This window comes from Giraffa tippelskirchi, chromosome 10 (assembly GCF_054371585.1).
Source record: "Giraffa tippelskirchi isolate mGirTip1 chromosome 10, T2T-mGirTip1v1.2.pri, whole genome shotgun sequence".
Taxonomy (NCBI): Eukaryota; Metazoa; Chordata; class Mammalia; order Artiodactyla; family Giraffidae; genus Giraffa; species Giraffa tippelskirchi.
In genome coordinates, this window is record NC_137284.1 from 127,203,750 (window position 1) to 127,231,737 (window position 27,988).

At 39.7% G+C, this 27,988-nt stretch overlaps 1 gene segment (V, D, J or C); it reads left to right on the forward strand.

Moving 5' to 3' along the window:
- On the forward strand, positions 1-27,826 carry LOC145524693 (T cell receptor gamma constant 2-like). The segment is given in 8 exon segments: positions 1-87; positions 218-513; positions 15,187-15,250; positions 18,781-19,110; positions 22,704-22,763; positions 23,053-23,100; positions 23,390-23,440; positions 25,784-27,826. Coding segments are annotated over 8 exon segments (1,035 nt in total).
- The last annotated feature ends 162 nt before the right edge of the window (positions 27,827-27,988 follow it).

A 27,988-nucleotide genomic window follows, 5' to 3' on the forward strand; every position in this document is an offset into this window, starting at 1 on the left:
TGTCACATCTGCTGAAAACCCCAGTCTAGCTCACTGTCCCAAGCATGTTGCAGGCCCTAGTGCGGCTTTTGGTTTTCTTGGCTCTTGGTAAGTGTATTGCCTGGATGCTCAGTAGATTTTTCTGTATTGTGTGGCATCGGTGGGGGCGGGGAAGGGTCATACTAAGAAATTGGTGTTTCCTCTTCATCATTATTTTTTGTTGCTTTTCCCATTGCAGTCACTCAGGTATCTTCCAATGCAAAAGGGGCCCAGATGTCAGTCACTAGCAAGACTTGGGAGACTGCTTCTTTCACTTGCGATCTTACACAAGATGCTGCATATATCCACCTGTACAAACAACAGGATGGGATGGCTCCCCGACGCCTTTTCTACTACGATGTCTACTACTCCAAGATTGAGTTCGAATCAGGAGTCAAAAAAGCGAAATACCACGTTTATAAAGGCACAGGAAGCAGCTATAGATTTGCAATCCTAAATCTGGAGCACAGTGATTCTGGCATGTACTACTGTGCTGTCTGGGATAAGCACGTCGGTTCAGACTTCCTGTACACTGCACTGGAAATTTTACTTGCGGCTGCCAAGTGCAGCTCTGGTAACAAGCCCTGCCTCACTTCTTCCCCCAAATTTTCTTTGCTCTGAACAAAGAGAAACCCTGAGCTCAATGCCCATTTCCGAACTTATATATTCCATGGCCACCTCTTCCCTCTCCACAACAGCCAGTTTTTCCTGAAAACAGACCTTCACCCCCAGGCTGTAAGCAAGCATTCTAGCAGGCAGCATATCCTCACTCTCCTAGGAACTGGTAGAGTTCATATAATTTTTTCTTTAGGACAAACAGGGCATCTAGGATTGATCTCTTAAGAGAGACATTTAGAAGAGCAAAATGGAAAGGCTAGACAATATGGAATCATTAATTCCATCATTATCTAGAGAAAATGGCTGGGGATGGAGTATCTTCATTATTCAGGAATATGAAAAATAAGAAATGATGGAATGAAAACTTGAGACTTCCTAAGCCTCAAGCTGGTATCTGATATTTTTTTTGGACAAATAGATATTTTCCTCATATAACCAACTAGGGCATGACTAACATAGTGAAAGTGTAGGAAAAAAGTGATTGTTTTAGGTAAGCCAACCATGGTATTCTACTTACACCTTCTTTTGAAGTTCAGCCCATAGCCAAAACTGGTCTGTCTGGTAACAGATAACATGGTATGTCTCCCTTTGAAATGGGCCAGTTCCCAGCCTGACACAGGAGTGCATTCTAGAAGAGTGCTTGTGAACTTCCTCCAAACCAAGAAGCCCCTCCTCTCTTATTGCACCCCTGGGCACTGCTGGTCTCCCAGGTCATCATATTTGTCCATGATAACTCCACAACCACAAGTCAAAGCTTCAGGTCCTTCCACTTCTATGACTGCAGGGAAGATAGGATTGGCTAGTAAATGCACCAACTTTAACTTGCTTTACTGCTCAGCAAGCTCTGGGAGTTGGTGATGGACAGGGAAGCCTGGTGGACTGCAGTCCATGGGGTCACAAAGAGTTGGAGATGACTGAGCAACTGAACTGAACTTGATCTGATCAGCAACCATATGGTTTAACTACTTGCAGCTTTAGGACAGTCTGAAGCATGAAATATATTTTAATTTAGATTTTTCCAGTGGTGGTAAGATTTTGTCCTGCACATTTGTTTCTTTGATCTGCTGTGATTTCAATTTCTATGTATGGGGGTAAGGTAGCAATCCTAATATGGAGATCCAGTTTCTTCCCCAATTACTGACAAATACATCATTACACCACTGTTTTTCATCATCATATAGTGATAACTACCTTTTCATATGCTCACAGGGTCCTTGTTCTCTCCCTCCTCTTCCACTCTCTATCTGCTTATACAGGCCAATTTCTCCAAAGGCACAACTAGAGGTGCCAGTCACTCTGTACACACAAGAAACACAATCACAATCACATGTAGGATAAAAAGTATGCTATACACAACCTGTGTGTGACCAAAGAAATCAGAGAAAATAAAAAATACTTGTTTGAAGACAAAAAAAATGGAAGTGAGTGAAGTGAAAGTCACTCAGTCATGTCTAACTCTTTGTGACCCCATGGACTATGCAGTCCATGGAATTGTCCAGGCCAGAACATGGGAGTGGGTAGCTTTTCCCTTCTCCAGGGGATCTTTCCAACCCAGGGATCAAACCCAGGTGTCCTACGGTGTGGGTGGATTCTTTACCAGCTGAGCAACAAGGGAAGCCCAAGAAGACTGGAGTGGGTAGCCTATCCCTTCTCCAGTGGATCTTCCTGACTCAGGAATCGAAGTGGGGTCTCCTGCTTTTCAGATGGCTTCTTTTCCAACTGAGCTATAAGGGAAACCCCAAAATAGAAGAACACCATAAAAATCTGTGGCACACAGCAAAAGCAGTTCTAAGACAGAGATTTATAGTGATACAAGCCTACCTCAGGAGACAAGAACAACCTGAATAAACAGCCTAAACTAACACCTAAAAGAACTAGAGAAAATAAGAACAAACAAACCTAAAAGTAAGTAGAAGGAAAGAATAATAAAGATCAGAGCAGATATAAATAAAATAGAGCCTAAAAAAAAACAATAGAAAATATCAGTGATATTAAGAACTGGTTATTTGAAAAGACAAATTGGAAAAACAAACTTAACAAGTTAAAAAGAGAGAAATCTCAAATATGAAAAATTAGACATGAAATAGAAGAAATTGCAATTGACGCCATCAAAATACAAAAGATAATAAGACATTACTGCAAATAATCATATGCCATGCAAGAAAACAGACAATCTAGAATAAATGGATAAATTCCTAGAAATGTAAAATCCCTCCACTTAACCAGGAAGAAATAGAAGAGATAAATACATTATCAGAAATGAAACTGCATCAGTAATCAAAAGCATTCTAAAACAAAAGTCTAGGACCAGAGAGCTTCTCAGATTAATTCCACCTAATGTTTATAAGCTAATATTTATGAACCTAATAAATATCCACCTAATATTTATGAACCGTGAACTGTGAATTTTGAGATGTTCAAGCTGGTTTTAGAAAACACAGAGGAACCAGACATCAAATTGCCAATATCCACTGGATCATCGAAAAAGCAAGAGAGTTCCAGAAAAACATCTATTTCTGCTTTATTGACTACGCCAAAACCTTTCACTGTGTGGATCACAATAAACTGTGGAAAATTCTGAAAGAGATGTGAATACCAGACCGTCTGACCTGTCTCTTGAGAAACCTGTATGCAGGTCAGGAAGCAACAGTTAGAACTGGACATGGAACAATAGACTGGTTCCAAATAGGAAAAGGAGTACATCAAGGCTGTATATTGTCACCCTGCTTATTTAATTTCTATGCAGAGTACATCATGAGAAACGCTGGGCTGGAAGAAACACAAGCTGGAATCAAGATTGCCTGGGGAAATATCAATAACCTCAGATATGCAGATGACACCACTCTTATGGCAGAAAGCAAAGAAGAACTAAAGATCCTCTTGATGAAAGTGAAAGAGGAGAGTGAAAAAGTTGGCTTAAAATCAACATTCAGAAAACTAAGATCATGGCATCTGGTCCCATCACTTCATGGGAAATAGATGGGGGAACAGTGGAAACAGTGTCAGACTTTATTTTTGGGGGCTCCAAAGTCACCATTGATGGTGATTGCAGCCATGAAATTAAAAGATGCTCACTCCTTGGAAGGAAGGTTATGACCAACCTAGATAGCATGTTGAAAAGCAGAGACATTACTTTGACAACAAAGGTCTGTCTAGTCAAGGCTATGGTTTTTCCAGTAGTCATGTATGGATGTGAGAGTTGGACGGTGAAGAAAGCTGAGTGCCGAAGAATTGATGCTTTTGAAGTGTGGTGTTGGAGAAGACTCTTGAGAGTCCCTTGGACTGCAAGGAGATCCAACCAGTCCATCCTAAAGGAGATCAGTCCTGGATGTTCATTGGAAGGACTGATGTTGAAGCTGAAACTCCAATACTTTGGCCGCCTGATGCGAAGAGCTGACTCATTGGAAAATACCCCGATAATGGGAAAGATTGAAGGCAGGAGGAGAAGGGGACGACAGAGGATGAGATGGTTGGGTGGCATCACCGACTCGATGGACATGGGTTTAGGTGGACTCCGGGAGTTGGTGATGGACAGGGAGGCCTGCCGTGCTGCGATTGATGGGGTCGCAAAGAGTCGGACACGACTGAGCGACTAAACTGAACTGAATATTTATAAAAGAACATCTGTCTCAAAATATTCCAAAAATATCAAAGAGGAAGGAACACTTCCCACCGCATCATCAAAAATTAAATATTAAGTAATGAGGTCTCCTAATGTTTAGTCGTTAAGTCACGTCTGACTCTTTGCAACCCCATGGACTGTAGCCTGCCAGGTTCCTCTTTCCATGGGGTTTCCCAGGAAGAATACTGGAGTGGGTTGCCATTTCCTTCTCCAGGGGATCTTCCTAACCCAGGGATCAAACCCACATTTCCTGCATTGGCAGGTAGATTCCTTACTGCTGAGTCACCTGGAAAGCCAAAGATGTCTCTTTCCATCTTCTCATTCCAAGTTTCTCTACCCGAAGATCCAACCAATCTCCTTACTTGTTCCTTCTAGCTCACATTGCTAGATGCTTTTTAATATAAACCTAGTACTTTCAGGTGTATAGGCTAGGTTAAGAAAAGGTGGAGGAACCAGAGATCAAATTGCTAACATTCATTGGATCATAGAGAAAGCAGGAGAATTCCAGAAAAACACCTACTTCTGCTTCACTGACTATGCTAAAACCTTTGTGTGGATCACAAAAAGCTGTGGAAAATTCTCAAAGAGATGGGAATAGCAGACCTGCCTCCTGAGAAACTTGTATGTGGGTCAAGAAGCAAGAGTTAGAACTGGACATGAAACAACTGACTGTTTCAAAATTAGTAAAGGCGTATTGAAAGGCTGTATATTGTTACCCTGCTTATTTAACTTATATGCAGAGTACATCCTGGGAAATGCCAGGCTGGATGAAGCACAAGCTGTAGTCAAGACTGCTGGGAGAATTACCAACAACCTCAGATATTCAGATGATTCCACTCTAATGACAGAAAGTGAAGAAAATCTAAATAGTCTCTTGATGAGTGTGAAAGAGGAGAGCAAAAAAGCTGGCTTTTTCAACATTCAAAAATGAAGATCATAGCATCTGGTCCCATTACTTCATGGCAAATAGAAGGAGAAAAATTGGAAGCAGGGACAGAATTTATTTTTTTGGACTCCAAAATCACTGCAGACTGTCACTTTAGGCATGAAATTAAAAGACACTTGCTACTTGGAAAGAAAACTATGGCTAACCCAGATAGCATATTAAAAAGCAGAGACATCACTTTGCCAACAAAATCTGTATAGTCAAAGCAATAATTTTTCTAGTAGTCATGTATGGATGTGACAGTTGGATCATAAATAAGGTTGAGTGCCCAAGAATTGATGCTTTCGAATTGTGGTGCTAGAGAAGACACTTCAAATCACTTGGACAGCAAGGAGATCAAACCAGTCAATACGAAAGGAAATGGAGAAGGCAATGGCACCCCACTCCAGTACTCTTGCCTGGAAAATCCCATAGACGGAGGAGCCTGGTAGGCTGCATTCCATGGGATCTCGAAGAGTCGAATATGACTGAGCGACTTCACCTTCACTTTTCACTTTCATGCTTTGGAGAAGGAAATTGCAACCCACTCCAGCGTTCTTGCCTGGAGAATCCCAGGGACCGGGGAGCCTGCTGGGCTGCCGTCTATGGGGGCGCACAGAGTTGGACACGACTGAAGCAACTTAGCAGCAAAGGAAATCAACCCTGAATCTTCATTGGAAGGACTGATACTGAAGCTGAACCTCCAATACTTTGGCCACCTGATGCAAAGAGTTGACTCGTTGGAAAAGAACCCGATGCTGGGAAAGATTGAAGACAAAAGGAGCGGGGGGCAGCAAAGGATGAGATGTTTAGATACCAATGTTGACTCGATGTACTGTACAAACTCTGGGAAATAGTGGAGGTCAGAAGAGCCTGGTGTGCTGTAGTCCATGGGGTTGCAAAGAGTCAAACATGACTTAGCAACTGAACAACAGCAACAAATTTATATGGTATTTGATAAAGAGCTATTTTTGTTCTCCCAACAAATGATCAGTAGCTCAAAACCAGTTTTAAAATAATCTCTCATTTCCCTACAATTTAAAATTCCTGATCATATTTACACATTAATGTATGCTTGGAGTGTTTTCTGTAGGACTTCTGTTTCATTTATGTTTCAAAATTCTTACAACATAATTAGCTCAACCCCAATCCTTGCAACATACAACAGTTCAGTTCAGTTCAGTTCAGTCACTCTGTCATGTCCGACTCTTTGCGACCCCATCAATCGCAGCATGGCAGACCTCCCTGTCCATCACCAGCTCTCAGAGTTTACCCAAACCCATGTCCATCGAGTCGGTGATGCCATCCAACCATCTCATTCTTTGTCGTCCTCTTCCCTTCCTGCCTCCAATCCTTCCCAGCATTAGGGTCTTTTCCAATGAGTCAACCCTTCGCATGAGGTGGCCAAAGTATAGGAGTTTCAGCTTCAACATCAGTCCTTCCAATGAACACCCAGGACTGATCTCCTTTAGGACAGACTGATTGGATCTCCTTGCAGTCCAAGGGGCTCTCAAGAGTCTTCTCCAACACCACACTTCAAAAGCATCAATTCTTCAGCACTCAGCTTTCTTCACCGTCCAACTCTCACATCCATACATGACTACTGGAAAAACCATAGCCTTGACTAGATGGACCTTTGTTGTCAAAGTAATGTCTCTGCTTTTCAATATGCTATCTAGGTTGGTCATAACCTTCCTTCCAAGGAGTAAGCGTCTTTTAATTTCATGGCTGCAGTCACCATCAGCAGTGATTCTGGAGCCCAAAAAAGTAAAGTCTGACACTGTTTCCACTGTTTCCCCATCTATTTCCCATGGAGTGATGGGACCAGATGCCATGATCTTAGTTTTCTGAATGTTGAGTTTTAAGCCAACTTTTCACTCTCCTCTTTCACTTTCATCAAGAGGATCTTTAGTTCTTCTTCGCTTTCTGCCATAAGGGTGGTGTCATCTGCATATCTGAGGTTATTGATATTTCTCCCGGCAATCTTGATTCCAGCTTGTGTTTCTTCCAGCCCAGCGTTTCTCATGATGTACTCTGCATACAAGTTAAATAAGCAGAGTGACAATATACAGCCTTGACGGACTCCTTTTCCTATTTGGAACCAGACTGTTGTTCTATGTCCAGTTCTAACTGTTGCTTCCTGACCTGCATACAGGTTTCTCAAGAGACAGGTCAGATGGTCTGGTATTCCCATCTCTTTCAGAATTTTCCACAGTTTATTGTGATCCACACAATGAAAGGTTTTGGCATAGTCAATAAAGCAGAAATAGATGTTTTTCTGGAACTCTCTTGCTTTTTCGATGATCCAGTGGTTGTTGGCAATTTGATGTCTGGTTCCTCTGCCTTTTCTAAAACCAGCTTGAACATCTGGAAGTTCACGGTTCACATATTGCTGAAGCCTGGCTTGGAGAATTTTGAGCATTACTTTACTAGCGTGTGAGATGAGTGTAATTGTGCAGTAGTTTGAGCATTCTTTGGCATTGCCTTTCTTTGAGATTGGAACGAAAACTGACATTTTCCGGTCCTGTGGCCACTGCTGAGTTTTCCAGATTTGCTGGCATATTGAGTGAAGCACTTTCACAGCATCATCTTTGAGGATCTGAAATAGCTCAGCTGGAATTCCATCACCTCCACTAGCTTTGTTCGTAGTGATGCTTTCTAAGGCCCACTTGACTTCACATTCCAGGATGTCTGGCTCTAGGTGAGTGATCACACCATCGTGATTATCTGGGTCGTGAAGATCTTTTTTGTACAGTTCTTCTGTGTATTCTTGTCACCTCTTCTTAATATCTTCTGCTTCTGTTAGGTCCATACAATTTCTGTCCTTTACTCAGCCCATCTTTGCATGAAATGTTCCCTTGGTATCTCTAATTTTCTTGAAGAGATCTCTATTCTTTCCCATTCTGTTGTTTTCCTCTATTTCTTTGCACTGATCACTGAGGAAGGCGTTCTTATCTCTCCTTGCTATTCTTTGGAACTCGCATTCAGATGGGAATATCTTTCCTTTTCTCCTTTGCTTTTAGCTTCTCTTCTTTTCCCAGCTATTTGTAAGGTCTCCTCAGAAAGCCATTTTGCTTTTTTGCATTTCTTTTCCATGGGGATGGTCTTGATCCCTGTTTCCTGTAGAATGTCACGAACCTCTATCCATAGTTCATCAGGCACTCTGTCTATCAGATCTAGCCCCTTAAATCTATTCATCATTTCCACTGTATAATCATAAGGGATTTGATTTAGGTCATAGCTGAATGGTCTACTAGTTTTCCCTGCTTTCTTCAATGTAAGTCTGAATTTGACAATAAAGATTTCATGATCTGAGCCACAGTCAGCTCCCGGTCTTGTTTTTGCTGACTGTATAGAGCTTCTCCATCTTTGGCTGCAAAGAATATAATCAATCTGATTTCGATGTTGACCATCTGGTGATGTCCATGTGTAGAGTCTTCTCTTGTGTTTTTGGAAGAGGGTGTTTGCTATGACCAGTGCGTTCTCTTGGCAAAACTCTGTTAGCCTCTGCTCTGCTTCATTCTGTACTCCAAGTTCAAATTTGCCTGTTACTCCAGGTGTTTCCTGATTTCCTACTTTTGCATTCCAGTCCCCTATAATGAAAAGGACATCTTTTTTGGGTGTTACTTCTTAAAGGTCTTGTAGGTCTTCATAGAACCGTTCAAGTTCAGCTTCTTCAGCGTTACTGTTCAGGGCATAGACTTGGATTACCGTGATATTGAATGGTTTGCCTTGGAAACGAATAGAGATCATCCTGTCGTTTTTGAGATTGCATCCAAGTACTGCATTTCAGACTCTTTTGTTGACCATGATGGCTACTCCATTTCTGCTGAGGGATTCCTGCCCACAGTAGTAGATATAATGGTCATCTGAGTTAAATTCACCCATTCTAGTCCATTTTAGTTCGCTGATTCCTAGAATGTCGATGTTCACTCTTGCCATCTCCTGTTTGACCACTTCCAATTTGCCTTGATTCATGGACGTAACATTCCAGGTTCCTATGCAATATTGCTCTTTACAGCATCGGACTTTGCTTCTATCACCAGTCACATCCACAGCTGGGTATAGTTTTTACCTTGGCTCCATCCCATCATTCTTTCTGGAGTTATTTCTCCACTGATCTCCAGTAGCATATTGGGCACCTACCTACCTGGGGAGTTCATCTTTCAGTGTCCTATCTTTTTGCCTTTTCATACTGTTCATGGGGTTCTCAAGGCAAGAATACTGAAGTGATTTGCCATGCCCTTCTCCAGTGGACCACGTTCTCTCCAACCTCTCCACCATGACCCATTCGTCTTGGGTGGCCCCACATGGCATGGCTTAGTTTCACTGAGTTAGACAAGGCTGTGGTCCGTGTGATCAGGTTAGCTAGTTTTCTGTAGTTATAGTTTCAGCGCGTCTGCTCTCTGATGCCCTCTTGCAACACCTACCGTCTTACTTGGGTTTCTCTTATCTTGAACGTGGGGTATCTCTTCATGGTTGCTCCAGCAAAGTGCAGCCGTTGCTTTTTACCTTGGACAAGGGGTATCTAATCACGATGGCCCCTCCTGACCTTGAATGTGGAGTAACTCCTCTCGGCCCTCCTGTGCCCACGCAGCCGCTGCTCCTTGGACCTGGGGTAACTCGGCCAAGAGCAGTTACCCCAGGTCCAACATACAACAACAACAAATAAAGTTTATCTTAACTCTTTTTGGAATTACAGTCAATTCATGTGATTTTAGGAAGGATTTGCATGTTTATGATATGGAGTTTTTCTTTCATGAATATGATATGTCCCTCCACTTATGGAGGTGTTTTTCAGCCCTTTAGCAAAATCCTGTACTGTTTTCTTCATATGTCTTGTATTATTTTGTAAATATAATCAAAGATTTTATAACTGTTTACCTATTCTTTTACAGTTTACTACTTAAATCCTTCATGGGTCTTGGAATACAGACAACTCCTAAAGCTTCTGACAATTCTGCTCACGGTCTTAGAATAAGGAAAAACAGAAGACAAGATTTCAAAAAGGAGATGAGTGGGCATCACGCATGTCTATAATAGATGCAGAGAGTATATGTCAGCCCCAAGTACTAATAACCCAGAATTCTCAATTAAAAAAAAAGAGATGAGATGTGCTTAGTCACTCAGTCATGTCCAACTCTTTGCAACCCCATGCACTGTAGCCTGCCAGGCTCCTTTTTCCATGGGGATTCTACAGGCAAGAACTGGAGTGGGTTGCTGTTTCCTCCTCCAGATCTTCCCAACCTGGGGATCGAATCCAGGTCTCCTGCATTACAGGCAGATTCTTTACCATGTGAGCCACCAGGGAAGCCCTTAAAAAAAGACTCCTTTCTAAATATGATTTTCATCTAGGTCTCTCATCCTTTTCTATTGTGTTGGGTGCTGTGAGTGGACAGCTGCTTACCATGATCTCCTCTTACTTTCATCCTCAGGGCAGAGGCATTGAGTGCTCATGGGCATCAGGCCAGGACTGGGTGGATCTGCCATGGACATGGGAATCTCAGGGCCTGTCCTGTCTGGATGCTGGCAGATGGACTGTTCATCTGTGCTCAGAGAAGCACTCAGTTGCTTCTGGCTATTTCTTTTTCTCCTGATCTAAGGTGAGTGGCTTGAGATTACAGAACAGCCTCTAAGAGTCTTCTTTCAACATGTCAGAGAAATGGATATTGTTTTCAAGTTTTAGTTTTAGTAAGGCATCTAATCTCAAAGCAGATAAAATTCTGCAAATTTCTTCCTTTATTCTAGGAAAAATAGTAAGTCATCGTAGGACATATTTTCTCATCTTGCATTGTCGTGGTAAAGAATTACATTATTCAACAAATGGAGAACTTTGTTCACATTTCTCAAGTACACTTGTGTTGGCGTATTTGTATTTTCAGTTACTGAAGAGTTTCCTGTTTTCAGAAATACATTCCTAAATTGCTAATGGAGCAGCCCTGGTGTTTGTGGGAACAGAAGGGCCTTTCCTTTGATGTAAACTCTGAGCCCTTTCAACAGAGCTGAACATCTGGAAAAAAAAAAGTCGTTAATTCTTTGAATACTATTCCTGGAAATTTAGAAAGGCCAAAAGTTAACTGTTTGGTGCCAATGATATGTTCTTTTCTTGCTTTTACACTTTTCATCTATTATCAGTGTTTTCAATGATTTCTCCTCCGTGGAAACACAGATATTTGGGTCCATTTATCTGAGGAAAACTAATAAAACATCAAATACCACAAAACCTATGTTCAAGAAGTTCCAAAAGAACCCAGAAAATCAAATTGTCAGTACAAAGTTTTTAACTGCTAGTCATGTCATGAAGGTAGGTGAAGGCTGAGATTATTGTAGGAGCTTCAACCAGGGTAATGGCTCAGCATGAAAGAAGATATTTGGAAAAGGAACTAAGCTCATAATAGCTCTCCATGGTAAGTAATTTTTTTCTATTTTTTACCTTGGTGATGAAAGACTAACAGATGCTTTTCATTTTATTTTATTTTGGGGGCTTGCGGGATCTTAGTTCCCTAATCAGAGATCAAACCCAAGACCGTGGTAGTGAAAGTGCCAAATCCTAACCCCTGGATAGCCAAGAAATTTCTGACAGATGCTTTTTAGAGAAAAACAATTTAGGATTCCTCCTTATCTGACTGCCACATTCTTGGCCTCAGAATACAAACAGCAATTTTTCAGCTACTGGTGGAAACTAAACTACTTTGGAAATGGTTTATTTCCTCTGCTTATAAGCACTTGAAATTTTTCTTCTAGAAAGCACACACACACAGAATAGGCTTAGGCTAGATAATAAAATATTCTGAGGACTCAGTTTTATTGTTTCATTTATATTTCAATATTCTTATACCATTATCATCATGTTCCTTATTATGGTAGTGTAAGTTTTTGATTCAGGTTCCTTTTCTTATAGATGGTCTATTATGTGAGTCACTCTTCTCTTAATTAACTCTTCTCTAGAGTTTGATATAAAACTGCTCCATTCTAATAACTTGCAAAACAGATATTATAGGTTTTCACCTCATCCCTAATAGCAGTGCAAAAAAATTCTATAGTAAAAGACTATAGAACTTTGATAAATCTCACTTCTTGTTACTCTAGCTTCTTAGAGGTAGGCTGATATTCTTTAAAACTTGAGCTATTGCATCTCTTTTTTTAATTAATTATTTTTTTTTAACTGAAGGATAATTGCTTAACAGAATTTTGTTGTTTTCTGTCAAACCTCAACATGAATCAGCCATAAATTGCCTGGATATGGACAGGTTTGTTAGCTAGAGTCATTTCAGCTCCAAAGTCCTTGAAAATGGTGTACATGGATACATATCCTCATTTGCTCTTTCATTCTCTCAGCAAATATTTATTGAATTGTTTCTGTGCTGGATTCTTGAGATAAAAGTGTGAACATGACAGATAGAACAAGGATAACACTAAAACCATTTCTATTCTAGTGGAAAAGTGTTTGAAATTCTGGCTTAATGGGGACCCATGTTCTATGATCTGTGGCTGCAGAGAGGCAGGACACCTTGATGAACTTGTTTCCTTTCTTAATTGATTGAATAGTTGTTGAGTCATTAAGTCATGTCCGGCTCCTTTGTGACCCCATGAACTGTAGCCCTCCAGACTCTTTTGTCCATGGGGTTTCCCAGGCAAGAATATTGGAATGGGTTGCCATTTCTTTCTCCAGGGGATCTTCCTGAATCAGGGATCAAACTCCTGTCGCCTACATTGGCCGGCAGACTCTAACACTCAACCACCAGGGAAGCCCAATGTAATAGTTATCGCTTGTAAAATCTACACTTTTTGTTTGGTGGAAGACCAATGAAATGGCCTCGAAACCATCCCATTAAAGAGAATTTTAATATTAGTCAGTATTAGCTATATTTACTGAGGGCCAGGCACCATGATAAGTATTTCAATGCCTTGTCTTTTCCTCAACAGGAATCCTTTCATTCTCATTTCATAGATAAGGAAACTGAGGTTTAGAGGAGTTCACTTAAATGCTGTAAGTCACATGACTAGTTACTGTTGGCAAAGTTTGGAATCCAATAGGGATTCCCTTGTGGCTCAGCTGGTAAAGAATCTGCTTGTAATGCGAGAGACCTGGGTTTGATCCCTGAGTTGGGAAGATCTCCTGGAGAAGGGAAAGGCTGGCTACCCACTTGAGTATTCTGGCCTAGAGAATTCCATGGATTGCATAGTCCATAGGGTCACAAAGAGTCAGACATAACTGAGTGACTTTTGCACTCACACAGAGACTTGTTTATTCTGAAGTAAGTGGACTGGACCATCACATGATATTAGAAACATTAAGTCATGTTTTTATATCCTGAATATTTACTCTCTGTAGTCTGATCTGGATCCTTCAATTAACATAGTGTTGTCATAGCGCATACTTTGCATTGCTACTTATATGTGAAAACAATGTTTTTGCTTTTAATGATGGCATTGAATTGACCTCTCTTTATGCCCAAAAGATCATGTAAATCATATTGAATATGCATTTATTAAATATTCAGAATATGTGTCAGTTCTATCTCAATACAAAAGAAGCAAGTAAGAAAAAGAAATAAGAAAGCAGAAAAAAAATGTAGTGGAATACATACTTTTTGTTAACTGATAAACACACCAAATTTTCAAATATGATATGCTTTTCCCTCCAAAATTAGAAAAGAACTTCAATGCAGGAGTCTTTAGGAGGAAAGAGGAATAAAAAGTGGACATTGCAAAATAAATAAATAAAAAGGGGACATTGCCTTCAACATCCATTTTATAAAATGGAAGAAATGGTCTTTAAACAAATGCATTTATACTCCCAGGACATCGATGCTATGTCCTGCCACATTTAATGTCATCCACAGATGGTGACCCTCAGCAGGTAAGGTTAGGCAAGCAATGCTTTAATGATCCAAGGAGACAATAGGAGGATTTGAGGACCGGGCATCCTCATTTGGACCAGGTCATTTCTCTTAGTCATTTTGTGTTAAGGTTCAGTGCCCAGAGTTGCAAGTTGAACTTTGGGCATTGAGGCTGAAATTTCGGGTAAAAGCTTGGAATGCCAGTAGATGTGCTATTAATGGGGGTAAAAATGCCATTTATTTTGGACAACACCAGTGAAGAAGTTCCATGTACTGACTGCTTCAGCCAATGTTCTCTTTGACTTTCTTAAACGTGGAAATACAGTAAATAAGAATAAACAAATGATTGGCTATTAACTGGGTATGTGAAAAGCTGTGATGATGGTTTTGAGAGCTCTAGACATATTACAAGGAGAAGGCAATGGCACCCCACTCCAGTACTCTTGCCTGGAAAATCCCATGGATGGAGGAGCCTGGTAGGCTCCAGACCATGTGGTTGCTGAGTCGGAAAAGACTTAGCGACTTCACTTTCCCTTTTCACTTTCATACACTGGAGACGGAAATGGCAACCCACTCCAGTCTTCCTGCCTGGAGAATCCCAGGGACGGGGGAGCCTGGTGGGCTGCCATCTATGGGGTCGCACAGAGTCGGACACGATTGAAGTGATTTAGCAGCAGACATATTACAGCATAGAGTGAAGCAAACAAGTCATTAGTTGCTACAAATCTAATTGCAAACTCCAAACACTGAATTCCTATCAATGTATGCAAAGTTGGGTCCCATGCTATTAAAATGTCATGTTGGACCACACAATTATCAGAAATAAAAATGCTGACAATAATGATAATGATAATATAGTAATTTTTATAGTATCTTATCTCCATATTATTTTTATTCAAATCACTCTTCAGTTCTTGTTTTGTTTTGATCTCACTGCAACAGTGATAAGGATATTCAATTGACTTAACAATAATATCATCTTTTACAAATAAATGAAGCATCTAAAGCTTTAGCTTATTTGATTTACTCAATCCCAGAACTTGCTAGGAGCAAAATGAACTAGGACCAGAATCCTGGTGTCTTGAATTCCAAGCCATCATAATTTCACTAGAATTTGAAGAAATCAATGAAGCTAAATTAGTCTAAAGTTTTTGATACAGCTTAAATCACTGTGTAATAATTACATAAAAAACTTCAATGTTGGAACAAAACTTGTCGTCACAGGTAGGTATCAGAGAATGTAATTTTTTTTCCAAGGTAATAGAGAGAAAGTGAGGAACAATTAAATGAGAATGAAAGTCACAAAAAATGGGTATGTGGTTGGGGATTAAATTTAGGAGAGATTTTACAAGTCCATATAGTAAAGGAGTGTGTAGACAACATTGTGCAAATATTGTAATAGGATTTGGCTTTGTATCCATGTGGACTCCAGTAAAGGGCCCATGTGGCATTCTTGCCTGGAAAATCCCACGGACAGAGGAGCCTGGCGGGCTACTGTCCATGGAGTGGCAAGAGTCGGACACGACTTAGCAACTAAACTAAACAATAATGTATTATATGTAATAGTCATGAAAGTGTTTGGCCCAAGGCTGAAGCTTGTCATTATAGCTAAGTTTTGTGAGTTGACAGGTTTCCTTTTCTGATGCTGAAGGGGTATTTTCAAAAGACATGGGTTTTCAAGTCAGGCTGACCTGGAGCTTCCGACCCACCACTAACTATTTATGTGAACATGGGGGTGATTCTCTGGCCTCAGTCTCCTAATCCATAAGATAGGATAACAGTGTATATTCAGCAGGGGTAGTAGGAGAATTGAATGAGATAATGTGAATAAAGTACTTAGCACATTGGCTAACACCTCATAGGTGCTGGATAGGTGTTTATTCAAATGTAAAGTGAAAATGGCATCCAGCAGGGAGTTTTTTGCAAAACTGTTGACAGAACTGACATTCTTCAGAGAGTGCAGCTGTACTTCTGACTCATCAAATGAAAAGTTATCTTACTGTCCACTCACACACACACAAAATTGAATTGGGGGGGATTTGTCTCTCTTTAGCAGCTTCTTGTCTACTTAGCAAGAAAAATTAGATTAAAATGTATTTTTTTATATGTCTTGTTGTTCTATGTGGTTTAAATCTTAATCCTTTAGCTTAATTGGTATCATTTCTAACAACAATATTTATTGGCTCCAAAATATGTAGTCAATAAGCTTGGGCTTCATGCTCATATTTATCAGAAGAAAGTTTTAGTTTATAAAGAAAGTGATCAAGAAGTGAAGTCAAATATAGAGGCAAATATCATGAATTTGAAACTGTTATTTTAAAATGAAATAGTTCTAATTATCTAATTTATAAAAGAAAAATGAGAAGAAAAAAAAGAACACGTTAATATCAACATAGTATATGGTTGGAGAAATACAGTGTCTTGCTATGATAAGAATAAAATACCACTTGTTCTAAAAGGAAGATGTATAACATTAAAATAAACACATTAAGACCCAACTATATTTACAGCATGAGTAAAAAATCAACACTGTCTGTTTACTGATTTAGTAGAAGAATCAGGAGCTTTGCTGCACAGGCAGAAATTCTGAATAATTCTTTTCTTCTCATGTGAGAAGTCAAATTTTTCTTTTCTTCAGATATTTCCCAATGAGGGGTTTCCCTGGTGGTTCAATGGTTAAGATTCCGCCTTCTACTGCAGGCGGCACAGGTTCAATTCCTGGCTGGGATATACACTCTACTCAGTAGGTGGAAAAAGAGCAAGTAGTGGTGCTCCAAAGCAGTTCAGCAGCCTTATAGGGTAGGTTCAAATTAAGGGCGGACACTGGGAGTCAAATATTGTGTATTATTACTGAAGATAAAACTTTAGATGAAATTCCAAAATAAAATGTGCTTTTGGTGATCACTTTCTGAATTGAGACAAAATTCTGATAAATGCATTACTTGATAAGTTTAGTTTAAGAGCATTTCTGAAAATAATGTGCTCAGTTGCTTCAGTTATGTCTGACTCTTTGCAACCCATGGACTGTAGTCCACCAGGCTCCTTTGGCGGATGCTCCAGGCAATAATACTGAAGTGGGTTGCCATTTCCTCCTCCCGGGGATCTACCCGACCCAGGAATCGCATCTAGTTTTCCTGTGTCTCCTGCATTGCAGGCGAATTCTTTACCGCTGAGCCACCGGGGAAGCTCTTCTGAAAATAATACTTTTTTAAAAATGGAAGTATAGTTGATTTACAACATTGGGTGAGTTTCAGGTGTACAGCAAAGTGATTCAGTTATATGTTTGTGTGTGTGTGTGTGTGTATCTGTGTGTGTATAGTCTTTTTCAGGTTGTTTTCCATTATTACAAGGTTATTACAAGATATTGGATATAGTTCCCTGTGCTATACAGTAGGTCCTTATTGTTTTATCTATTTTATATATAGTATTGTGTTATCTGTTAATCCCAAATTAGGAGTTTGGGATTAATTATACATTTTAAATAGAAGTTTTAGAAATATAGCTATCTTGCTTCCATATTCAAGGCACTGTAAATAATATACTGCTCTATTAAAAAATCTGGAGTGGTTCAGATGTAAAATTGAGAGGTTATATAGAATTAAAAATAAAGAGAATTCCAGCACTTCAGAATTGGGCATGAGACCCACATTTGGAGAGAAAAGTTAACTTTATACATTGTCACGTACCCGTGGACACTGACTCCACTTTAAAAAGCAACTGCATATCACTTTTTAAAAATGATAAGCTTCTCTGGGTGTTTATTTTTGTGGAGAGTAAAATAAATATAGTGCATCCCAGAATCAGTTAAATGAAGAATGAGTTTCCACAGAGTTTCAGAACATGAGAATGTGTCATTTGGCCAAAGAGAGCATAAATTATAATACAAGACAAGATGGGAAAGGAAAGTAGTTTAGAAGGCATCAAAGATTCTCACAGATAGAGAAACCATCAGTTACCTGGTCTCCTCCTCCTTCCCCATTCCCACAACCCACCCATTCACTCCAAAAGAGGCTCCACTATGATAGAGCAAAAGAGATTTGTTTATTTTAATCGGGATTTCCCCGGCAGTCTAGCGGTTGGGACTTTGCACTTCTACTGTAGGAGGCACAGGTTCAATCCATGGTGCAGGAACTAAGACACGGCATGCTGCATAGTATGGTCAAAAAACCAAAAAAATAAGCTGACAGAACAATAAATGTATTCATGAATTTTGGAAGCCTTGATATGGGGTATTTAAAAGTCATACGTCATCTTTACAAATGGAGAAAAATGAAGGTCAAGGTATAATCTAGCTTTACTACTTAATAGCTGTGACTTTGGGCAAATTACATGAAGTCTTGAACTTTTCTTTCCATCAAAGATGAGAACAATAATAAGCATCTGCCAATCTATTGTGGATGAAAGGACATGGTGAGCACTGGTTCAATGATGCTTTTCTTTGACTACTTGCTGTGCTGTCCTCAGTCATGCACTTGTGTCCGACTCTTTGCGACCCCATGGACTGTAGCCTGCCAGGCTCCTCTGTCCATGAAAGTTTCCAGGCAAGAATACTGGAGTGGGTTGCTATTTCCTTCTCCAGGGCATCTTCCCAATCTGGAGATTGAATCCACATCTCTTGTGTCTTCTGCATTGGCAGTGGATTCTTTTCCACTGGGCTACCTGGGAAGCCTTATTATTGCTAGGTTTTTCCAAACCTCAAAATGTTGGTGTTGCTCTAATGATTCTTTTTAATTATATTTTATTTTCCTCCACAGATAGAAACCTTGCTACGGACATTTCACCCAAGCCCACTATTTTTCTTCCTTCAATTGCTGAAATCAACCACAGTAAGACTGGAACATATCTTTGTCTTCTGGAGAAATTTTTCCCTGATATTATTAAGGTTTATTGGAAAGAAAAGGATGGCGACAGAGCTCTGCCATCCCAGCAGGGAAATACCATGAAGACCACTGACACATACATGAAGCTCAGCTGGCTGACTGTGACCAAAAACTCCATGGATAAAGAACATATATGTGTCGTCAAACACGAGAGAAATATAGGAGGAATTAATCAAGAGATTCTTTTTCCTTCGATAAACGAAGGTATGTGAATAAACGTAAATATAACCTCCAAGAACACTGTTTTTCAAATAAAATACACCACTTTTTCTGTTAAGCATTAATGAAAAACAAACAAATGTCTTTATAAAATGATGTTTTATTTAATGGTAGCATAAATGTTCTGCTATTTCCCCCATAGAATTAAAGTGGGATAGGCTTTGATACATAAATATGAAAAAAAATTTACTTAACCTTTTCAGATTTGGTTTCATCTTCCAAAATATTAAGATCATAGTGATGTTTCTTAAAGTTGTTGAATAGATTTAAGGAAACAACATCTGTGAAAGTATCTAGCAACTTAGCACATAACAAATCTCCACTGTGGATGACCTTGGCTGATCAAGAAATAAGAACATGTATGCATCTTTTGGGAATGTTCTACTCAGCAAATAAAGTCAGTGTCACTTTAATCCTGCTTTACGCAAGGTACAATTCCAAAACAATGAATTATTAAATGATAAAACGGTGTTTGTATGATGGAGGCAGATTGCAGTTCAACAAAAAGTAGAATAATTAGACTCCTGGGGTTTTATTATGTGTTTAGGTTTTTGAAATTTGTATTTTACATACCACCATAAGATAAGCTAAAATTTTGTAATTAGAGATGGGGTGAGGCTAAAGTATACAGACTTACTCTCATTCTACATAAAGAATGCATTTCTTGCCATTGGAAAACGCTTCTCACAAACTCATTGCAGCCCTAGCACGTGCCAGGCCTGGAGGGAGTGTGGATGAACACACTCAGGTGAATTACTCTCCCAGAAGGATGCACTACAGTCAAGAGAATATACTTGTTTCTCAATCACTCAGGGTTACTTGTGATTCAGACAAGGTGTCGCAAAGGAGACCCTGTGATGCAGATGCTGGGCAGAGGGCTGGAAGTGCGTTGGCCCTGGCAGTGGTCCTCTAACTCACAGGACTCTGGACTGAAAATCCTCAGTATTCACCTAGCAGACCAAATGCCCCAGAGTGTCCCTAATTAGGAATCATTTCTGTGCTTTTCCCTGTGGTTAGGAAGCCCTTTTTAAGCAGTGGGAACCCCGTGCTTAATCAAATGTACATAGACTTTTACTGGGCACCAGTCTGAATTTCTGAAGCAAACCTATCTCTTCCCTGATCCTCAGTTTGTCCAACGATCAAATTAGGTTTGAACACTTGCCTTGGCTTTGTCCTGGGGCTGTGATGAAGAGCAAATAGAATAGCACCAGAGAAAACGTTCCAAAGCATGACATTGATGTATTTATTCTCATATTCATCAAATCTATTTGTATCCTTTCCTAAAACTAATAAAAAGTAAGAATACAAAAACAGCCCTAAATCGTTATTTCTACTCTTACAAATAGAGAGGAAGCAAATTTGCTAAGTGCAGTCTAATGTAACCACAGCTCTGATTGTCCTACTAGGTTTTAATTTTTCTTGTAATCAGGAAAAAATGAGTCACTGTGACAATTACCATATTGGAGAGAAGCTCCAGTTCATAATGTGTTTTACCTGACACAATTTCTGAAACAAATGCTTTGCAAGGCGTTCTAATGGCAGTAAAAATAATGAGGGCATTTCTGCTAATGTCGTTCTATAGCAGATTTCTAATGTTTCTTAGAAGCTTTTGTTTTTGATAAAAGCTAAGAATATAACATGGAAGTTCAGACTGATGAAATGATTTTGAAGAGAAATAAAATTAATCTGGTCCTAGTTTCCAACCAGCCTTTACTGAGAAATTGAACTTATCATAAACACATGAAGTTTATTACAAAAATTTGTTTCTTTATTGTTTCTACCTCAATCAATGCATGGTAATAAGAAATTTATCTTTTAATAATTTTTTAAAATTTATTTATTTTATGTTTTGCTGTGCTGGGTCTTCATTGCTGCACGGGCTTTTCTCTAGTTGCAGGGCATGGGCTTCTCATTGCAGTGGTTTCTCTTGTTGCAGAGCATGGGCTCTAGGGCTTGTGGGCTTCAGTAGTTGTGGTACATGGGCTCAGTAGTTGCAGCTCCCAGGGTTTTGAGTGCAGACTCAATAGTTGTGGTGCATGGGCTTAGTTGCTCTAAGGTATGTGGGATCCTCTCAGATCAGGAATCAAACCCATGCTTCCTGCATTGGCAGGCAGACTCTTTACCACTGAGCCACCAGGGAAGCCCCTATTTACCTCTTAATGAATAAAATCATTATAAGGAAAGAAATAGACTTATTAAAGTCGGTTCTTGAGGATACTTTAACATTAAAACATGACTCTACTTGTATTTTCATTCTTGGGATTTACTCCAAAGCATTTATACCTCAAATCCACGTTTTAGATTATAGTGAAAGAAAGATCTCACTGAGGGCATAAAAGGCATACCAGACCGTATCCATGTGGACATGAACCCATCCAGGAGAAAAGCGATAAACCAAACAACTTCTGTGACTGTTTTCCTCCATCCAACAGTCCATGATCTTTTAAAAAAATTTTGTACTAATATGGTTGCATTTTTGTTTGACTTTACTCATGAATAAAATTCTCACTTCATGTTTTATCAAGTCAGATAACTAAAAATGTGATTTGATCTATTTTTTTACCCCTGGAAAGAAATGCTGAGCTCCTGTAATAAAAAGGTCATTGTTAAGAATAATTGAGATCTCTAGAAGATGTTTTTAATGTCCACAATGGTGGAATTCTGTTGTCTTTGCATAGGTTAGTTTCTCTTTCTAAAGCTTATTTTTAGGGTACTCTCCACTCGTTCTGTCTCATTTAATCCCCAACGACCATCCTTTGAATGCTGTCTCTGCCACCACGGGTATCACTGATAACAACTCTCTGCCAGTTACCCTCTAATTCTTATTTCCTCCTTTGTAACATGGAATCCTCCAAAACACAAATCACTCCAATGTCACTGGAGGATTAAAGAAGATAATGCATGTGAAGAGTTAAGCTAGTGCCTGGCCCAGTTACAGTCACTCAGCTATTAACCTTATTAATATTGCTTTGGTTATACCCATAAGCCCCACAACTACAGAAAACTCATGTCCATGAGCCAAGGATACAGGGGATGTGTGTGCTTTGGAAAGCTTCAGCTACTTTCTTTTCCTTGATGGGAAATATGCCTTAGCCGAACTCCTTCAAACGTGGGATTCCCTTAAGGATTCTAGCTTTGAATGACTTTGATTTGGTAGCAATTCTTCATCTCGGCAGTGGGTGTTGAAGTCATGGAGCAGCCGCTTTTCCTGATTACTTGTCTTTGCAACAAGTATTTCTCCAACACCTACTTTGTGGTAAGCACAGTGCTAGGAGCTATGAATACAGAAGGGAAATAAGATGCCATTGGGTATTACCCTCCAGTTATGGTAAAATGTAGCCTTCATGAACTTCAACATTTCCATGTGTAGAAAACCATATGCGAATGAAATCTATGAATTACATGGAATCAGACCAACTAGTTTTGGAACTGTAGGGCTCATATTTTTAACAACTGTCTCTCTCAGCAGATTATCTATATATATAAATATATATATTACAATGACACATGTATGAACACACACAATGTCAAATAATGGGCACAAATAATTGACTAATACTTCTTTTAATTTCTTGTAGTTGTCAGCTCAATGGTCCCTACCACTGATTCTCCCAGTGACTGTTTAAACGATGAAAGCAGTAAGTTTTTGTAGATGATTGCCTTTATGTCATGCTTTAGTCTTTTATTTCCTTTCTAATCTATTTATCTTTTGAACTTCTCTGGCTAAAAGTACAAAAGACCAATTATCTGGAATTGTGGGGCTCATTGTCATAGTTTTAATGACTATCTCTACTGTCTCACTGTCAGCGGATTAGATACATATATATAATTATATATACACAGACACACACATTTTACATACATATGTACACATTGTAAAATAATGGGCAAGGACAACCGATTAACACTTGCTTCCATTGTTTCTAGAAGTTACCAGTACTGGTTCTAAAAAAGCTTGTCTGAAAGATGAAAGCGGTAAGTTTTTGCCTATGTTTGCCTTTACGAAATCCTACAGCATTGTTTCTCTCCTGATCAAACTACCTCTTGAAATTCCCTGCTTAATGGTAGGAAAAAGCAATTATTCCTGGAATTGTGGAGTTCATACATTTAATCAGAGTATCTCTCCTATTTGTGCTAGCAAACTTTACCTTATTTATACATATATATTAACACACATATACTTAATCACATATGTGCCACTGTCTAATAATAGATATGAACAGTTGAAAATACAATTGATTAATACTTGCTCTCCTTTCTTTAGAAGTCACTGCTGATAATAATTCTACAAAAGTGTGTCTGAAAGATGAAAGCAGTAAGTTTTGCCTTTGTGTCATGTTACAGCACTTTTTGCCTCTAAATAAACTTAACTTTTGAACTTCTTTGGTTTAAGATAGAAAGCCAGAAAGTCTGGATATTGCAGAATGGATGGCATCATATTTTAAGTAAATCCATCATTCCCTAAGAGTCATCTTAGCACAGTAAATGTTGGTTTTGGAGTTTTGAGGATGCAGCCATAGGTTCTGAATTATTTCGACAGTGGGCTTCACTTAGTTGTGTAGCTCTTGTTTGTAGTGACTAGAGAAATGTGATATCAAGTTGCTCCTAGACATTTGAGTTTTAGCCCTTGTTTGCATCTAATACATGAACTAACACTGAGAGCTTGATATACACAAAGTATGTTGCTATATCGTTCACGTATATTCTGTTTGCTCCTCATAACCACTCCTATGAGGTGGTACAATATTTTCCCAACATTTTGCAATCAGGGCAACGTGCCAAAATTAGTTCAGTCCTTTGTACAAAGTCATACAGCTAGATCTGGGGATTCAACTTAGTCCATCTGAATCAACGGTTCACACACTTACTCAGTTCTCTATTCCTCCTAGAGGTAGATACAGAGTAAGAATCCCAAAGCCAGGGTCCCGAGACAGGATGAACCCACGGGCAGGGGTTTTAAGTGCATGGGCTTGTGAATATCACAGTCCCCAGTTCTTTTATTATTAGCTTCATGAAAAATTGGTAAATTACTTACATTTCTGAGCAATACTGCCCTCATATACCAGTTGGAAACAATAATACACTGAACTCAGTTATTGGAGATATAAGATCACATATGTGGAGTGTCTCCAATAGGGTATCCATTTAGCTGGCACAGAATCAGTACTAGTTGGTGGCCCCTTCTCCCTACATGAAGGTTCCAAGTGCATTTAGAATCTCTGGCTCTAGTCCTGCTGATCCCTCCTCCATTCCAAGTATCAGGGGCCCCAGAACTCAGCTAATACCTGACCTGACAAAGGGGAGTAAGTTATGAGCAGGTCACCTCCTGAGAGCCTTTCCATACCAAATGCTAGTGATTCCGGAGTTCTGACTCTATGAAGATGAAGTATGGGAAAGAGAAATTTCCACAGGAAGAAACTCAGTCTGGAGATTAATTGAGTAGCCAAGTCAGGCCCATCATCAGTGCTGTTAATTGTTTTTTGACAGTATATATTTCTTGCAAAACTTCAAAGGCACATAAGTGCAATTATCCTATAACATCACAGCCATGATGTTAGACATTCAAGACAGACGGGTGGGTGAGGCATAAGCTCCTGATGTTTCAGGAATTTTGGACTAAAGACCTTCTTCTATTTGATAAAATGTCCTCTTTACCAAAACCTTCTGCCCATTACACTGTATCACAACCAGATTTCCATGGCTTGTATCCTTCTTAGGAACCTCACTGATGCACAGCATGTAATGGCTCAGATCCTCCCAAATCAGCAATTCAACTTGATATTTATGCTTAACTTTGATGTCTGGCATGTTAATTGCACACGGAGTTGCAGGATTACAGAGCAGCTAAGAATGTGTTCTTCAAAGTCACGTTGCTGGGATTGAAATGTGGTTTCTGGTACTTTCTAAATGTGTGACCCCAGGCAAGTTATTTTTCTCTGTGCTCAGTTTACTTGCAAAATGTGATTGAAACTAATAATCTCATGCTCTGCTACGCTTAGTCACTCAGTCATGTTCCAACTCTTTGTGACCCCATGGACTGTAGTCCACCAGGCTCCTCTCTCCATTGGGATTCTCCAGGCAAGAATACTGGAATGGGTTGCCATGCCCTCCTCCAGGGGATCTTCCCAACCCAGAACCCAGGTTTCCTGCATTGCAGGTGGATTCTTTACCATCTGAGCCACCAGGGAAGCCCAATAACTTCATAGGTTATCTTAAAGTTTAAATAAGAGTAGAATTTTGCATGCAAAGCTCTCAAAATAACTGTTTGATATTTCATTAGTCGTTAATGAATATAACCTGTTATTATTACTCAGAGATGTGGGATGGGGCAAAAAAATGCTAAATGCTATTTATCACAAATATTTTTCCCTTTGGACTCATTCTTTAAAAACACAACGTTGTTTTTTTTTTTTTTTTTAACATTTTGGAAGATTCTAGTGAATTTAGCTGAGGTTGTTGATTTACTCGAATTGCCAACTGGATTCTGAATTGTCCTGGAAGTGCTGGTGTTCATGATGCTTGTACTTGTTTTCTTTGGGGTTTGGTGGTGCAGGGGAAACACTTCACAGTAGGTCACCAGAAATAAGTATGACCTCCTCCCATTACTGTATACTGACCTTTCAAAAGAACAGGTAACTAATCAGATGATTTCTCCTAGATACCCTGCAGCTGCAGCTCATGAACACCTCTGCCTATTACACCTACCTCCTTCTCCTCCTCAAGTGTGCAGTCTACTTTATCATCATCACCTCCTGTGTGTTTCGGAGAACAGGCATCTGCTGTGACAGGAAGAACTTGTGACAGAGGGTCCCCGAAGGAGTCAGCTTTCCTTAATCATCTATTGTTACTGAAATTCTCCGCTTGCTTTATGGATTTGGGTTATCTCAGTGCATATGTGTTTTTTCCCCTATTACGTCATTATTGTGTAACAATTTTTCAAACACTGAGCAAACAGAGAGCTCTACTTTGTAACAAGGAATTCTGCTATTACTCAGGGAGCAAGGCCCAGGGCGGGTCCAGGGGAGCCTCTCCCACCACTGTCTCCAAGCTCATCAGCTCCTTCCACCCCAGTCCTCGTGCCTCCAGGGTGCACAAAGCAGGCAGCTCCCCATCTCCTCCCTCAGCATTTTCCCCAAGGCCATGGTCTTGACCCTCCCTGTTACACGTGCTGGGGCAGCCAGCTTTGCTACTTGAACTCTGTACTTTCTTTTTCATATTAGGCACAATAAGTAAACAAACAAATCAAAAGTCCACACATTTGTCTGTGTGTACTTTAATTTCATGAAATCTAACCAAGGTAAGATACATCATGACAACTGAGCTATCAGGTTCTGCATGGTTGTAATAATGGTCAATACCACATTTCTAAGTCTTTTCCTGAAATGGTGGCTGTGGTGCTTTCTTGGGGGCACTGGTTCCAAGGGGAGCCACCGCCAAACGAAGGTGCCCAGGGTCCTTCTCTTTCAAAGTCACCAGATTCAGACTCATTGGTCTGGGACGTTCCGATGGTGACAGGGTGACACCCATCATGCCTTGCACCGTGTGTGCTCAGATTGTACCAGTGTCTCACAAGCACTGAATCCTGATCCTCACATTAACCCCATGAGAACTGTTCCAGCACCAGAAGGTCATTCGGTGGAGGGTGAAGCACACAGACCATGACTCCCAAGGGTCTGGGATTGAACCTTGGATCTGTATTAGCATCCGTGTGACATCAGGCAGTGATCTGAACTCTCTGTGCCATCATTTCCTCATCTGTGTAATGAAGTCACAGTGCCCTGTGCTCAGTTTACTTGTAAAGTGGGATTGAAGCTACTAATCTCATGCTGTGCTGTGCTTAGTCACTCAGTCATGTCCAACTCTTTGTGAGCCCAAAGGGTAAATGAATTAATGATCCTTCATCCATGCAACAGAGAAGGCAATGGCAACCCACTCCAGTACTCTTGCCTAGAAAATCCCATGGACGGAGGAGCCTGGTAGGCTGCAGTCCATGGGGTCGTGAAGAGTCGGACACGACTGAAGCACTTAGCAGCAGCAGCAGCATCCATGCAAGTTCTCAATAACATTAGCATATACTGGTGGTAGCTCTACTGCAGAAATCATAGATTTCACACATACACAAATGCATTGATATTCATTTCAAAACTTACTTCCTCACAAAGAGATTAGATGCAGATGAAATGGGGACTCAGTTTCTACTGTTAGTCAGGAATCTCATTAATCATCTAAGAATGCTTGGAGGAAGGAACAGTTAGAGTCCACAGTTTATAGGTTGGAGAGGTTAATTTGTCTGTTCATGGTCATTATTTTGTAAGTAAGAGTCATTCAGTTTTTTCTGAACTCAGAGCCCATATTTTGTTACCTAGTATCATGTGGCTTTCCATTGACTCACTTTCTATTGGGAAAAACAAACAAACAAACCACAGCAAAACAGAAAATGCACTGCTTCCTTACTAAAGGCTTCCTCCAGGGATTCATTGAGGATTTTCTTAAGGACATGTGGGTGCATCTGTCTTCTCCTCATGTATATACTCTGGTGTCACCATAGCTGCCCTCTTGATTGTCAACATGGTAGAAATCCTGCCTTATTCTGTGTGTGTAGATTTACAACTTCTTTTAAGGTGAAATATTTGTTCATGTCTTTCAACCGTTTTTTTCTATTGAGTAATGATACTAATAAACAGAACACTCCTTATATGCATTTCTGTGTATTTCTATAAACAGAGATATAAAATAAGAAGTTCAATTCATGGTAAAAGGGAGAAAAAAAAGTGAGTGTATATTTTCTATTTTCTCTAACGAATCCTTTTAAAGGAAAGATTTTAATGTATTAGAATTAAAACACTGTCTCATTTAAAACCAA